Source organism: Fonsecaea nubica (genome assembly GCF_001646965.1).
Source record: "Fonsecaea nubica strain CBS 269.64 chromosome Unknown Scaff24, whole genome shotgun sequence".
Taxonomy (NCBI): domain Eukaryota; kingdom Fungi; phylum Ascomycota; class Eurotiomycetes; order Chaetothyriales; family Herpotrichiellaceae; genus Fonsecaea; species Fonsecaea nubica.
In genome coordinates this window covers 346,560-360,300 of record NW_019173697.1, presented here as the reverse complement: position 1 = coordinate 360,300, position 13,741 = coordinate 346,560, and the positions used below count along the sequence as shown (strand labels likewise).

The following is a 13,741-nucleotide window of genomic DNA, read 5'->3' as shown; positions in this document are numbered from 1 at the left end:
TGCTGGTGTTTGTTTTTTTTTTAAGTGGTGCGGGTGCCTCGGAGTTTTACAGAGGGTATCGCGTGGGCAGCTTCAGTGTTTGATAAGAGACAGGTCAGATTCCTGCTTGTTCAGAAGAAAAAGCGCCGTTGTAGTCGTTGGGCAATGTTCACAAGTTCCTCCCGTTGAGGAAGGAAATAGGAAACAGTATATATGCACATATGTCTCCTATAAACTTTTAGGACGTGGATGATACTGGGCCCCTAGACTGAGGCGCAGATGTCAATGATACGGATCCACCCCAATGCTTCGGGTCCTGCAATAATATGCGTCTTTTGTCCCATCACCAACGCCCATGCCTCCCCCAATCTGGATACCTGATACAATGTGCCCGCACAGAGTCTAGTGTACGTGTAAGGAACGCGTCCACTTCCACTTGGGAGCTCCATACCTACCTACAAGTAGACACACGATACATGGGCTTTAGGCTTGTTACTACTCTATCTGTTTCGGGGTTCCCACCCGCATTGTACGTTTCGGGTTTAGTGTACGCGTACACTAACGAGAATGGGGGCCTCTGGAGTCTGGTCTGTGAGACGGACGAGTGGGCAGTGCGGGCAGTGTGGGCAACCCAATTAGGGCATCTGGGCATCAAAGTACCTCGTACCAATTGCGTATTGGGTATTGGGTATTGTGTGCCTCGTCTTGGGTGGGTGAGTCGATTTCTTTGTTTCTCGCCTTGTGGGTTGGCGAATACTCGTACTCGGTTTCCCACCACCAATGTACTCGGTACAAAGTACATAAACTGGAGATCCGGCTGTGGCGTCCCCCTGCTCATAGTACTTAACCGGTTCAAGGGATCGAAGGACGATAACAACCTAGAAAAAAAAAATAGGCAACAAGGATTCTTTTTGTGGGACCTCGTGTTCTGAACAAGGCTTTCATTCTCTATCTCTCTGGGATGTCTCGCGCTTTATGCCCGATCTTTCGAAAGTCCAAAAGTATGCGCCAGCCACCTCCCAGAAGAGGGGGATTCCAACGCCAGCAAGCCAGTCCGTCCGTCTGTCATGTACCTGAGTTCTCTCCAAGCACGGCGTTTGGAAATTTCAGCCATTCCTGCCACTGCGAGCCCAGGTCCCGACATATAGACTCGATGAGGAATCGGCCACTATCGCCAAACAGCCACAGGTCGCGGCACCGGTGCAGCAAAACGGCATAATGCGCAAGGATGATGAGTGCTTCCGGATGTCTGTGGCGCAACAGGTCGACGTATTCGGACGGGACGAGCGCCGGCCAGGCAAGCACCGTGGGCACTGCGATCTTGGTCCCCGCGGCAGCACGCTGCGCATTGAAGACCCGCTGGAGATGGGAGATGGATTCTTGATAAGCCTTGCGAGAGCACGATGCCATGTCTGCCGTATTGATCATGTTCCCAAGTATGTCACATTCTGACCCATTCGCGTCCGTGGTCTCCATGAGGGCTTGGGTCAGTTTCAGGCGCGGTCCCAGCTCCGACTCGAGTAGCAGATCCCGACTTTCGTCGATGACGGCGAGCATACCCCGGTAGACATTCAGACAATGGGTGAACCTATCAACAAAACTTTCGAGGCTGTCTCTCTGGTAGTGTAATGTTTCACACAGCAGGTGGAGTCCGACCCCAGACGAGAACAGGAACATGCGAAGACAATTGGCGCGCGTCACTTCCAGCACCGGATTAGCTTCGTTGAAAAGACACAGAGCGCGGTTTTGTAGACCCGTGGCATACTCGCGGTAGGTGCTGCGAGTGTCCGTCCTTGTCGTGCTGAGGTGCAAGGCCGACGTGGCCAGCATCTGATGCATTAGATACGGGGTCGTCAGAGCATGTCTTGTGTAGATGCTGGTGGTCATGAGATCTGGTCGCCCTGGTTCCTCGATGGAGCAACATTCCTCGCTGGAGAGGTTATCGAAGAGCTCGAGATGCATCATGTGTACGCTGTATGGATCCAACTTTTCCTGGTGGCTCACGATGTGCTCGGGCCATGGTGTTGGCGTTGGCGTCGACACCCTGGTAGACGACACCCCAGATCCCGCTGGTGGTGTGTCGGAGAAGGCGGGTATGATCCAAGGCGTGTTATTATCGAGAAATGAACACCTGATCTCTGCCGAGGCGCAATTGGCGCATATTGGCTGGTTCTGATCGCACTTTGAAAAATGGTCAATCCTGGCACAAGTGACTTTGATAAATCCCTGAGTCGAAAGACATACCTTTATATGCCGCCTTTTGCAACCAAGACATCCGTTTCTGGTTTTCCTGTGAGGCCGACGAGACATAGATCGGTATGGAATATGCAGACGCCTGCCAGTGTATTTCGAAGCAATCTAGTGCCCTTGGTGGAATATGGCATGTTCCGGGGAAAAGATGTGGTCCATGCACCCTTGAGTATGCTCACATTTAGGATTGGGTCGAGGACACGGTGGAGATAAAGGACAATCAGGATCGCACAATCGCACAAATATGGCACCCTAGCCCTTGTATACATGCGATACAAGAAAGATGGAAAGCTATGGAACAGAGGAATTGGTAAAGGCACGAGGAAGGTACAGCGACGGTTGCCTAGAGAATTTATCCACCGTGCCAACTTAGCGGAGGGTCGAGGTATCATTATTCTCTCTTATTCTCCGTGGTGATCGGTAGGAGCTGCTCTGCGGCGGAATGGCAAGGATCAGGCAGCAATTTTCTCCTATCAAAGACTCGAGACGAAAGAGTCGGTTGGTTGGACTACATATCCACAAACCAATATCAACTGGCACCACTAAGGCACTTCTGGAGGAGGAACCAGTCTTTTCCTTGTACAGTACATATCATAGACCGCCAGCTTCGGTGGGTATCATGTCTCGAGTTGTTCTAATAACTTCCCTTGCGCCAGTTCATTCCTTGCCTGGTATCGTCCTTACTGTCGTAGATTTACCAACCCATCTGGCACCATCTCTGATCAATCCAGAACACCACTTTCTCTTAACCCGGCAAGCAGCTCTGGTTCCAGGAATCTCTTGACATCCACGTCTTCGCTCAATCCTTTCCTTCGTCTCGTCTTGAGCACAAAGTCTCTCGCCGCTTGCTGAGGGGCAGCCATCTCCAGCGGTCTTATGCGTATGCTTTTGTCCAATGGGTCTCCAGGAACAACATCCCACCGGTCAAAGACCAGTGACACACTGGCTGCTCCTTGACTGTGGATCCGCAGGTCCGTCTCAAATCCAAAACTGTCAATCACCGGGAGAAGAGCTTTGGCTGCATATAGGGGCGTCCCTGCCACAGGTCCATCAGAAACGACATGTCCACGCCTCTTCATCAACACCGTATAAAGACCAGAAATCGAGTCGGCTGGACCGGTCATATGCACACTGTAGATTGGCTCCATGAGTCGAGGGCTGGCCATTAGAAAGGAACTGTAAACTGCACGTCGAGCGGTTGGAATGATTTGGCCTCCACCGCGGAAGATAGGCTCCGTCGCGAGCTCAGCTCCTGTAACACGGAATTTGGTGTTGCGGATCGGTTCTTCGCAGAGTGGCCCTTCTCGCGTGCCCCACGAAAAGCCTTGCTTGATGCTTTCTTGCACAGACTTGAGCAGCTTCTTGTCCGTGGTCGAAGGTAATGTATCGTCACATAGAATGTTGGGCCCCATCTCATCTGGGCCAAACGCCCATATTGACCGAGCCGCCAGTTTATCCCATTCGTATTTCTCTTCAAAGAACTTGGCAACTTTCCGGATTGGATCTCGAATTTTGACATTACCAGCCTCGATGTCCTCGGCGATCCCATCATCTAGCGGTTCAGCGATCATGGTTAGTTTGTTCTTCTTGTTAGGCGTCAACGCGTAGCACATGATAGCGCTCGTCTCGGTCACGGTTTCGCAGAAGCGAGTGACAGGATCCGAGACTTTGATGTCCATCTCCGCATATAGCGTTCGCAGGTCATGTAACACACAATCCATGTATAGTTCTCCTGTTCCTAGGACAACGTGCTCCCCAGACTCCTCGACTTTCGTGGTAATCAACGGATATGACTTGTTGATCTTACGCAAGCCTTCGAGCATCTTGGGAAGTTCGGATGGATTAACAGGTTCGACTGCGACTTTAAAGACGGATTCTGTGAAGTGGCGTATCGGCTTGAAAATGTAAGCATCCTCGCTGTCTGGGAATTTCTCGGAAACAACCGTGGCTGTCTTGACGATAGAGTTGTCGATTCCAGATAATAGCACGAGATTTCCCGCAGGCACACCCGAGACGGGTATGTTGTACCGTGAACAGGCGATCTGCACGCCCATAATAGTCGCCGTAGTCGAATCTTCCTCGTCTTCGAGACTGTATGCCTCTCCAAGCACTCGAACCACCTGATCCGGTGATGCTGTGCCAGACATAATGCGACCGAAAGCATTGAACGTTTTGGCATCTGTTGAGCTGAAGAGTTTTGTGACCTCAATAACCAAGGGCCCGTCCGAGTCGCATTTTGTCATCGAATCACCGACCTTTGATTCTAGAGAACCTGTGTAGTAATTATCGAGCATTCTTCTTGCGCCATCCACAGGTGAAGGTACGTGCTGCACAACCATGTCGACGAAACCACTCGCAGGTCCAAAAAACTGAGCGCACACCAGTTTAAGCAACACTTTGGCGTCTGACTTGAGCTGCGACGGTTTGAGTGTGATACCCAGCGTCTGTAGAGTCGGCGCCAGATCCTCAGGGCTTTCACTGATGGTGTGGGAGTATAGCTTGTAAATGGGCTCCAGCACGAAATTCACAAATGCTCTCTTTGCTCCCTCTTCCATTCCTTTCCGCGTAAACTTTCGGCTTCGAGGGTTGAAGAAAATATCCCCCCAGAGCCGTCTAGCAAACTCGGCAGCGTCGACCTTAGGGTAGGTTTCGGCGTACATCTTTGCAAAGGACGGTAACGTGAACACCCAGTCCATGGATGTGCATGCAAAAGCCACATTGCCCTTTTCAGGTGACAGCCGCCGCTTTTCACCACGGCCCGGAATGGTGTTCTCAATGACTGTGTTGACCTCCTCAACAACGTGTTTTAGTTTGAAGTATGCATCTGTCGGTGGTATTTTCAGCTCGAGGATCAGGCGGTCCATTTTATTTATGACCAAGACCATCGGTATGTCCTCCAAAACAGCGTGCTTGATGACTTGCTCGGTGTTGACCTGAACGCCTTCCACCACATCAACGACGAGCACCACACCGTCAACCAGTCGCAAGCTCGAGGCTACCTCGTCCACAAAGTTCACATGTCCAGGTGTGTCGATAATGTTGAGGATGTGCGATTTCCCTTTCGTGCCTTGCATGACCATACTGATCGGCGCAGCCTTTATTGAAATCCCTCGTTCTCTCTCCAGGAAATGTGTGTCGGTATATCTCAACTGTTCGTCCCTCCTCTTGCCTACCCTCTTATCCAGTCTCTCTTCCAAGTCATGTGTCTGCATGACCAACATATCCACGAATGCCGTCTTGCCATGGTGTAGATGTCCTGCCACCGCAATATTTCTGATGCCTTCGGGGAAATTTAGGAGATCGGTCATGAAGTCTCTCGAGTAGTGGACTGGAGGGAGGTCTGCTTCCTGCACCTGGAACTTCTTCTGCGTGACCGGCGCAATTATCGGTTGCGTGAGCGGCTGTGCATCCTCTTCCTGCACTAAAGTCTCGACTTCTTCCCCGTATACCTGCTGTGCCGTGGGGTAGTACTGTTTGTCCTCGTGTAAGATCACGGCATTGGAGGGTCCTTCGTCATCAACTTCCATAGCCTCCTCCGCAGGAGCTTGTTCCTCGGGTTCTGACTCCTCGTCGTAGACATAGTGTTGGCCGGCGGCGCCATCTTGGGAAGCCTCTTCGTCGGAGGCGGCTTCGCCGATGAAGTTGCCAAACCTGCGTCAATTGTCAACAAAATGTCTATTCCATGGGCTCTCGTATACGACTTACTCGTCATAGAGGTCGTCCATATCAATTGATGATTTGCTAGAGGTAGAGAGTTCGCGGCGCAAAATGAAGCAAATTCCCTGCCTGAACTGCGGAGTTCAAAATTTAAAGTGGAGTCGCCATTTCGAACGCAGGCCGCAGCCTCGCCCAGCCTCGCCCATTCTTGCATGTAATTCTCACCCCTTATCCGCAATTGCGCGGCGGGGAAGGCTGAGATCGCAAACCGACTCACTTAATCAACATCGACTGCTTGTCAAGAGTACAGCAAAATCACCTGATTGATTTTTATTCAAGTACTGGTGATTGAATAGTATCTGACCATCCGCCCCGAACCGGCGAGAATAACAGTCAAGACCACGCTTTTTAGAAGCAGACCATACACCAACTCTCCTGAAGCCTTTTTGACAATTCGTACTCCGCTGATCTATGTCGCATCGCAATGACGGCGCCGTTCAATTACATCAAAGATTCGAGCACCAGAGCGCTCGCTCCACCGCCACCGTTGCAGATGCCAACACATCCAATCTTGCCTTTCTTCGCCTTCAAGACACCTAGGAGTGTTGCAATAATTCTCGCCCCGGAAGCTCCTAGAGGATGACCGATGGCGACGGCTCCACCGTGAATGTTGACCTTGTCCGCAGACAGCCCAAGCAGCTTCATGTTGGCGAGAGCGACCACGCTGAATGCCTCGTTGATCTCAAAGGCGTCCACATCTTCCTGGTTGACCCCGGCGTGTTTCAGAGCCTTCGGGATGGCGAGTGCAGGGGCGGTTGTGAACTTGCTTGGCTGTTTGGCCGCATCACCCCAGCCCAAGATCTTCGCTAGAGGTTTGATCTTCAATCCCTGGAGCTTGGCTTCTGAGACAAGGACTACCGCTGCGGCACCATCATTGAGAGGCGAGGCATTGGGAGCAGTCACGGTGCCGCCATTGGGGATGAATGCAGGCTTAATTGAGCGGAGCTTCTCGGCATTCAGATTCTTTGGCTCGTCATCTTTGTCGACTGTGACGCCGGGTTTTCCTCGAGCACCAGGCAGCTGAACAGGAGCTATCTCGAAATCGAAGAGGCCATCCTTCTGTGCAGCTTGTGCTCGCTGATATGACTGGATTGCGTAGTCGTCTTGCTGTTCTCGGTTGAAGCCATGATCCTTAGCACATTCTTCGCCTTGCATCCCCATATGCTCTTGTTTCCCATATGCATCTGACAGTCCGTCTCTTAAGACACCATCGACCAACGTCTGGTTCCCAAATTTGGCGCCCGTCCGCATGTTGGGAAGATAGTGAGGGCAATTCGACATGGACTCTGCGCCGCCGGCCACAACGATGTCCGCATTGCCGGTCATAATTGTTTGCGCCCCGAGAACGATGGCCTTGACACCCGACGCGCAGACTTTATTGACGGTTGTACAGACAGTCGACTCGCCTAGGCCAGCACCTAGAGCGCATTGGCGGGCAGGGTTCTGGCCGACACTGCGGAGCGTTTAGAACGGAACGCAGTGGGGATTGCAAGCATGTAGAACTCACTTTGCTGACAAGACATTTCCAAAGAACACTTCTTCCACGTCCTGTGGTTTTATCTCCGGAACTCTTTCGAGGGCAGCTGTATTCAGTCAATATACTACAGGCGGTTGAAGGGCGGTTGGGGGAAAGTACCTTTGATGGCATGGGAACCGAGTTGCGGAGCTGTCAGTGAGGATAACGAGCTGGAACATGTCAGTGATACTGAACATGCGAAATGCGCGTGGTCAATACCCGAGAAAGGACCCAACAGGTGTTCGTGCAACAGCGACAATGTAGACTGAGGGGAGGGAAGGCTTGGGATGCGGGACGCCGTTGGTAGCCATAGTGTGATGGGATGTAGACTTTTGCAAAGCAAAGAAACGAGGTTCAGCAAAATGTATATGAGTTTTCGCTCAAGTCAACGAATAGTATTCAGGACGTTTGTACATGGAAAGGCACAAACACAGGAAGACAAATAGTTTTGTTGATTGGAATCTTTGAATCCCCAAAATTCTAGTGTGGAGAAGGATGCGTGTAACTGGCATATGGTGCCACCTCGGATGTGTTCACCGCTGTGGACATGTTAATTAGCGAGGCTACGAGGCTGGGTCCACGCTTGCAACGTACTCCGGATGTCACCACTTACTCTTCGGTGACGACTTGTCTCAGCCATAGTACGAGGTACTCGTAGACTGGTGCAAGCTGCCCGCCTGGCTTTCACCGTCGCATCGAACCCCTCTAAAGAGACTGCTTTCTACACAAGTCGTAATCTCACCCGAGCACGGCAGTGACGTTTGCCTGAGAGATCGAGTGTGAAGCCGATGTTCATGCTTCACGGTCTATCTAGCAAGTGAGTATTTACAAGAGGGTACGAAGGCCACTATGACCCTCATCAAGTGGCGACACACAAGGTCTGGCAGAATTGTAGATCCCATAGTACATCTTCACCTGTGGGCGACTCTCTGACATCTCCCCCCAACGACTGTCACTAAACATGACCTTCATTCTCTCTTAATAAGAACCCAATCAAGGTGCAAATAAAAACCTCCCTACCAGCTCTTGTCTATCTACCTGAATTATTGGCTAGAGCTTCGCCCGACTGGATGATGTCGGTTGCAAAAGACTTCTAGGTCCCCCTTCGAGAACCCCTGCGCCTCTCGGTCGAAGACAGTAAGTAACAGATCCGTCAACAGTCTCACGATCTGCTAATATGCGTCAGCAGCCACAAGCATGGCAGATATCGATGCGGCCAATGCCACTTTGGCAGTCCAACTTGAGCTACAGGATCTAGAAACGTCCCTGACGACAATTCCCAGCAATGAAGAGAAGGCTCGAATCCGCGACCGCGTCGCTACCCTTCACTTCCAACTTGAAGAACTTGCGATATTCGATACCCAACAAGCAAACGTGAGACTACAGCAGAGCATCTACCGAGCTATGCTCTCAGACTTCCCGGAAGTTGACAGAATACTCGGACAAGAAACGCATGCCACGAACGGTAATCAAGATCAACAATCCGAACAGAGAGACAACAACTCAGCCACCAGAGTCGTGGGCAAAGATGGATACTACGAGGACCCCCGAATTCAACCCGATGGAAGTACTAGTCTAGAAGCATACGTACATGATCTTGAGGCTGACGAAGTTCATTCATCGGCAGAGTGCTACGCTTGCATGGGAAATATCCCGTATTCTCAACTCATCAGTCATGAAGAGTGCGAGCATCTCTGGTGCCGTCCGTGTCTGTTGGAACGTTTCGAGTTGGTTTTGAAGAACGAGAGCCAATATCCTGTCCGATGCTGCCGGAGACTTCCCATTATCTCCCATCAAAATCCCACCATTGTGCGACTTCTCGGAGAGGAAACAGTCGCCAAGCTGGAGTTGAAGATCAAGGAATATACCACAACCGATCGGACGTACTGCCACGACCCTAGTTGCTCGACATTCATTGACCCAGACACGTTCGCAGACAGAATGGCCACTTGCCCCTCGTGCGAGAAACACACCTGTGTGATGTGCAAAGCCGAGTTTCACACCTTCCCCACCTGCAACGAATCCCAGGATAGGGCCTTCAACGACTGGGTAACGGCGAATGAAGCATCGACATGCCCCAACTGTCACCGTGTGATCATCATCTCGCACGGCTGCAATCATATGAGGTAGGTGGTCGACCATACCACGACCAAGGATGTATACTGATGCTCTTCACAGGTGTCACTGTGGAACGGAATTCTGCTACAATTGCAATGGCTCGCTGGAAAACTTGTCAATGCCAGCAATGGCGTGAAGATCGGCTCCTCCAGCGGGCTGAAGCCATCGCCGAACTCCAGGATCGGTTTGCCGATGTGCAACAAATTATCGCAGAAATCGTGGGCCGGGCAGAGGATGAGTGCCGTCACGACAACTGGACCAGGGTCGGGGTGTACTCCAGTGATGATGACCGTTGCTCGGACTGTGGCTGGCACGCTGATCAATTTCTATGGGAATGTGATGCTTGCGATATGCGGGTTTGCAAGAGGTGCAGACAGGACTACTACAGGCACTAGAGCACTACGACGAGAGTCTCCGAGAACAAGCAATTCCGAGTCGCAGGAGACAACGGAGGCTGGATGTCTTCCAACACCCCCACATCATGCTACGGGATCTCGGTGCGACAAGAAGACCGAATAGTGAACTTGACTCCAGAGTTTGGTTAGCGACATGAGAATCACAGGTTATTATTTGATGGTTTGTGACTTTCTGTTCCCGAAACATCCGACATGGCGGCGGAGATCTTAGATATACCTTCCGCGGTGCATTTGCCACTCTTTTACGCTTCGTGAATCTTTCCCAATGCCCGACAGCCCTTCGCTTGCCCGCTTGTCTCCACTTCCCTCTGTTCCGCGTTCCATCAGTCGAAAGCCATTTTGAATCCAGCAAGGGCCCCCAGTATCGATTTCGCATTTTTTGGAATCACAGGACTTAGAGGCCAGCGAATGTGTTCAGGACGGGGAAGGTGTGCTTTTTATGATCCCTCAATGGGGGAGATGAACATTAGTGTTTTGCTGTATACCTGAGGAAATCAAAAAGGGCATGCGAGCAGACTAGATACAAGAGAGACAAAAAAAAAAAGACCACATTTGTAACTCACTCGTGCTTGACATCCACCTTTGCGTCGGCAACATCCTGGAACCCTTTCTTGGGCGCACGAATCTTCAACAAACCAGCCTCCAGCGTGACGTTGACATTCTCTACGTCGGTCGGGAAATTGACGTATCGGCGAAAAGGGCCGACTCTTCTCTCTCCAATCAACAGGTGGACTCCGCCCGGGTGAGGCTCTGTTTGTTCTTCTTCCACCTTTGCGTTTTCGGCATTGCCATAGTCTGGCCTCTCGACCTTGCCCGATAGCAGTAGGGATCGGTTGCCCGTCCAGGTCACGGTGATGTCTTCGGGCTTCTTGACGCCGGGCACTTCGATCTCGATGAGGTATTCCTTGATGGCATCGCGGAAGTCCAAGTCTGGTTGGTTGGGGTGGTCTTCTGGTCTTGGGTGGCGGCGCGCGATGTATTGGAGGAGTGACTGGTGCTGGTGGTGTCGCTCGTGAGGGTTGTCCACCAATGGAGGTGGGTAGTCATAGTAGTACGCGTAGGCCATTGCTTTTGGGATGTCTTTTCTTGAGATTGACAAGAGGTTTCGAGTGAAATTGAGGTTGTGAGGTCGCTTCTGGTTGCGGTTGTCCTTGTAGTGATGTGCCTCTGCACTGCAGCTGCTCTGGTATTTATCAATGGAGTTCTGAGGAGAAAGACGCGAAAGAAATCTCGCTGAGTCGGAGAGGGACACGCATATTTATTTACCCCTACCTGATTCTAGAGCTCGAGGCGGGGCAAGATCCTGGCGGCAGAGCTCGAGCTCCCCATTGCTCGGTCCTTCGTGTGCCGACTGAGAACTCTGAGATCTTGTGACCATTGAGCTCTCTCGCAGTGCCATGGACTTGGTTTTCGGAGCTATTGCTATAGGCGAGGTCCTGGAAAAGGTCTGGGTCCTTGGGGAGGTCGGTTTGGCTCCGGTGGCAGCCGATGAAATGACTTCTAGTGAGGGGCTAAACTCCATGATCTGTCTTTGACATGAAGAGCTACGGGACTTGGAAAGTTGTCATTGGGTGCTCATCTCATGACTGCAAGGGGAAAGTAGCTCACATCATCATGAGATGGCGAGGTGGTGATATGCAGGAGTGGAGTGATGTTCCAATTGCTGAGTGGCTGTCATTACGCAGCAAATGTACCGTGATTACCAAGTCCGTTTCGATGCCTCAGCCGCTCTTCAGGGGAACAGCTTAAGCTGGCGCAGGACTGAGGGAGATTCAGATAGAACATTCCATGGAAGTCCCGTGTTCGCTTCATGATTGTTGGCCAGCCCCGTCTCTGGACGCATCATAGAGGGGGCAGATACTGGGGAGTCAGGAACTGGAGGGACCTCAATGACGCCGTCTAATGACAGTCATTACAAACTGGCTATACCAAATACATCCTCGGCAAACGACTAGCTGCCCTTGTCTCTTGGAAGCTACTTGTACCCTGATGGTTTATTCCAACTTCTTCTTTGTTGAACCGGTCCGTGTCCTCTCCAAAGTTCTCTCTATCGTATGATACCATATGATACCATATGATCTAAAGTGATCCTACAAGTAGAGGGTGTCTACTTGTGCTTGTGGAAGTAAGGTTTTTCGCCGCACGTGCCGACAATCTGTCTACTCACCTCCAATCTCTGTCCGCTCATTTGCCTTGAAGCAAATAGCTAAGTCTTGGCTAACTGTCTCCTGAACGATGATGGTTGCCTCCAATCCACTGAAGTGAGATGTCGACGACACGTGCAGGTCGAAGCATTCGATCCTCAACTTATGATCCTCGTATCCGACTTGGCTAAATCTTACAGAAGCTTCTCGCTGAACCTCAAACCTGGGGCCGTGGAGCTGGGATCAAATGCGTCACACGTGTCTACGTATCTGTAGGACAGGCAGGGGAAAAGGATGGACTACAAGTACAAATATGTAAGGAAGGGCTCGCTGAGATCACCTTTCGCTTCTTCCCCCTGGCAGAGACCCACCAAAGCATTTGCAGATTCCAGAGAGGTTCCTGATTTGCACAAGCCTACTCTTGAGTATCACGATCAAACGTTCGACCTTGAACTTCAACACTCCTCTAAAACCATCAAAAATCTGAAACGGCATCCGACAACCTCATCATGTCAACACTTGAGTGCCTGCTCCACCCTCACCACATCTCGTTGATTGACACGCACTCATTGCGTGCCAAGCTCAATCATGTGGGTGACGCCTACTACAACGTTGACGGCTTACCATCGCATCGCGGGGTATTGGCTCCAAAGTTCGACGTCTTCGAAATAGAAGGGGATGTAGGGGGATGGCTTCTGGTTGGAGATCTGCCGGGGATTGATTCTGCCGATGACATCAAGATTGAGTGGTTGGATGGTAGTACTATCTTCGTCCGTGGGAAAAAGGAGACATCGTCAATCCCAACTTTCGGTGAGACAGGAAGCACGATCATGAAGACTGTTCACAAGGAGAGACATGAAGGACTCTTTGAGCGTTCTGTTACATTGCCCGCAAAGGCAAATGCCAACGGGACGAAGATAGAGGTGAAAAGCGGAGTTGTCTTTGTGAGAATTCCGAAACAGACCTAGGCAGGGGCTGTGCGAACGGGGAGGATGCAAGGACGAAGCAGTATATTGAATGGTATTGGGAGCGGACATTTATTGTCCAAGCCGGTCTCCGCTTTTATTTGGGGGCTTGTTAGTGTTAACATCAACTGGACCTTTTATTTTTATTTCCTTTTCACCTCTCATCGCTTTGTTTCCATTTCTGCCAACATCCCATAAGCCGTCCTTCTGGCGACAACTGCCCTTGTCATGATGACCGACCCTGGCGAGGCTGACAACGTTGTCCAATCAGCGGACGCTCAGCTCACTGGGGGCGCTAAGGAATTAGCGCCCAGGCACGTGACAGGACCAATTCTCCGAATGGCCTTGTGCCTTGCTAAATTTGGCCCATTCGGGGCTTGGGCCTCTGTCGAACGTCCTGTCCAGCAATTCACGCTACTCACATTTCATCGTTTTGATGGATGAATCTGATCTGATCTGACAAGCCACCATTTCTCGACGGCACACTCGACCAACTGTCAAGACCTTCCATCAACTTCATCCTATTCTTTTGCGCATATTTCCTGGCCGGCTGTCTCACAAGTTCCCAAACTTTGCCGCAACGCGTCGTCTCCTCGATTCCCACTCCTTGTCCGACCTCCGTCTCCTTGTCCCTCG

At 51.3% G+C, this 13,741-nt stretch overlaps 6 protein-coding genes across 6 annotated transcripts; 2 read left to right on the top strand and 4 right to left on the bottom strand.

Annotated features, from left to right (window-relative positions):
• Positions 1-1,044: 1,044 nt before the first annotated feature.
• Positions 1,045-1,941, bottom strand: AYO20_04630 (hypothetical protein; the record flags this gene model as incomplete). Its single annotated transcript, XM_022642926.1, has 1 exon — positions 1,045-1,941. The coding sequence occupies one exon, from the start codon at positions 1,939-1,941 to the stop codon at positions 1,045-1,047; it is 897 nt and encodes a 298-aa protein (XP_022501228.1).
• A 1,010-nt stretch (positions 1,942-2,951) lies between these two features.
• On the bottom strand, positions 2,952-5,954 carry AYO20_04629 (hypothetical protein; the record flags this gene model as incomplete). The annotated part of the gene is made up of 2 exons (XM_022642925.1): positions 2,952-5,880; positions 5,935-5,954. 2 exons carry the CDS (start codon positions 5,952-5,954, stop codon positions 2,952-2,954), a joined length of 2,949 nt encoding a protein of 982 aa, XP_022501227.1.
• Positions 5,955-6,387: 433 nt separating this feature from the next.
• Positions 6,388-7,773, bottom strand: AYO20_04628 (hypothetical protein; the record flags this gene model as incomplete). The annotated part of the gene is made up of 4 exons (XM_022642924.1): positions 6,388-7,399; positions 7,454-7,529; positions 7,583-7,632; positions 7,682-7,773. The coding sequence occupies 4 exons, from the start codon at positions 7,771-7,773 to the stop codon at positions 6,388-6,390; spliced, it is 1,230 nt and encodes a 409-aa protein (XP_022501226.1).
• An 886-nt stretch (positions 7,774-8,659) lies between these two features.
• On the top strand, positions 8,660-10,125 carry AYO20_04627 (methylenetetrahydrofolate dehydrogenase (NADP+); the record flags this gene model as incomplete). Its single annotated transcript, XM_022642923.1, has 3 exons — positions 8,660-9,511; positions 9,641-9,916; positions 9,976-10,125. 3 exons carry the CDS (start codon positions 8,660-8,662, stop codon positions 10,123-10,125), a joined length of 1,278 nt encoding a protein of 425 aa, XP_022501225.1.
• A 430-nt stretch (positions 10,126-10,555) lies between these two features.
• On the bottom strand, positions 10,556-11,062 carry AYO20_04626 (hypothetical protein; the record flags this gene model as incomplete). The annotated part of the gene is made up of 1 exon (XM_022642922.1): positions 10,556-11,062. One exon carries the CDS (start codon positions 11,060-11,062, stop codon positions 10,556-10,558), a length of 507 nt encoding a protein of 168 aa, XP_022501224.1.
• Positions 11,063-12,649: 1,587 nt separating this feature from the next.
• On the top strand, positions 12,650-13,108 carry AYO20_04625 (hypothetical protein; the record flags this gene model as incomplete). The annotated part of the gene is made up of 1 exon (XM_022642921.1): positions 12,650-13,108. The coding sequence occupies one exon, from the start codon at positions 12,650-12,652 to the stop codon at positions 13,106-13,108; it is 459 nt and encodes a 152-aa protein (XP_022501223.1).
• Between the last annotated feature and the right edge of the window lie 633 nt (positions 13,109-13,741).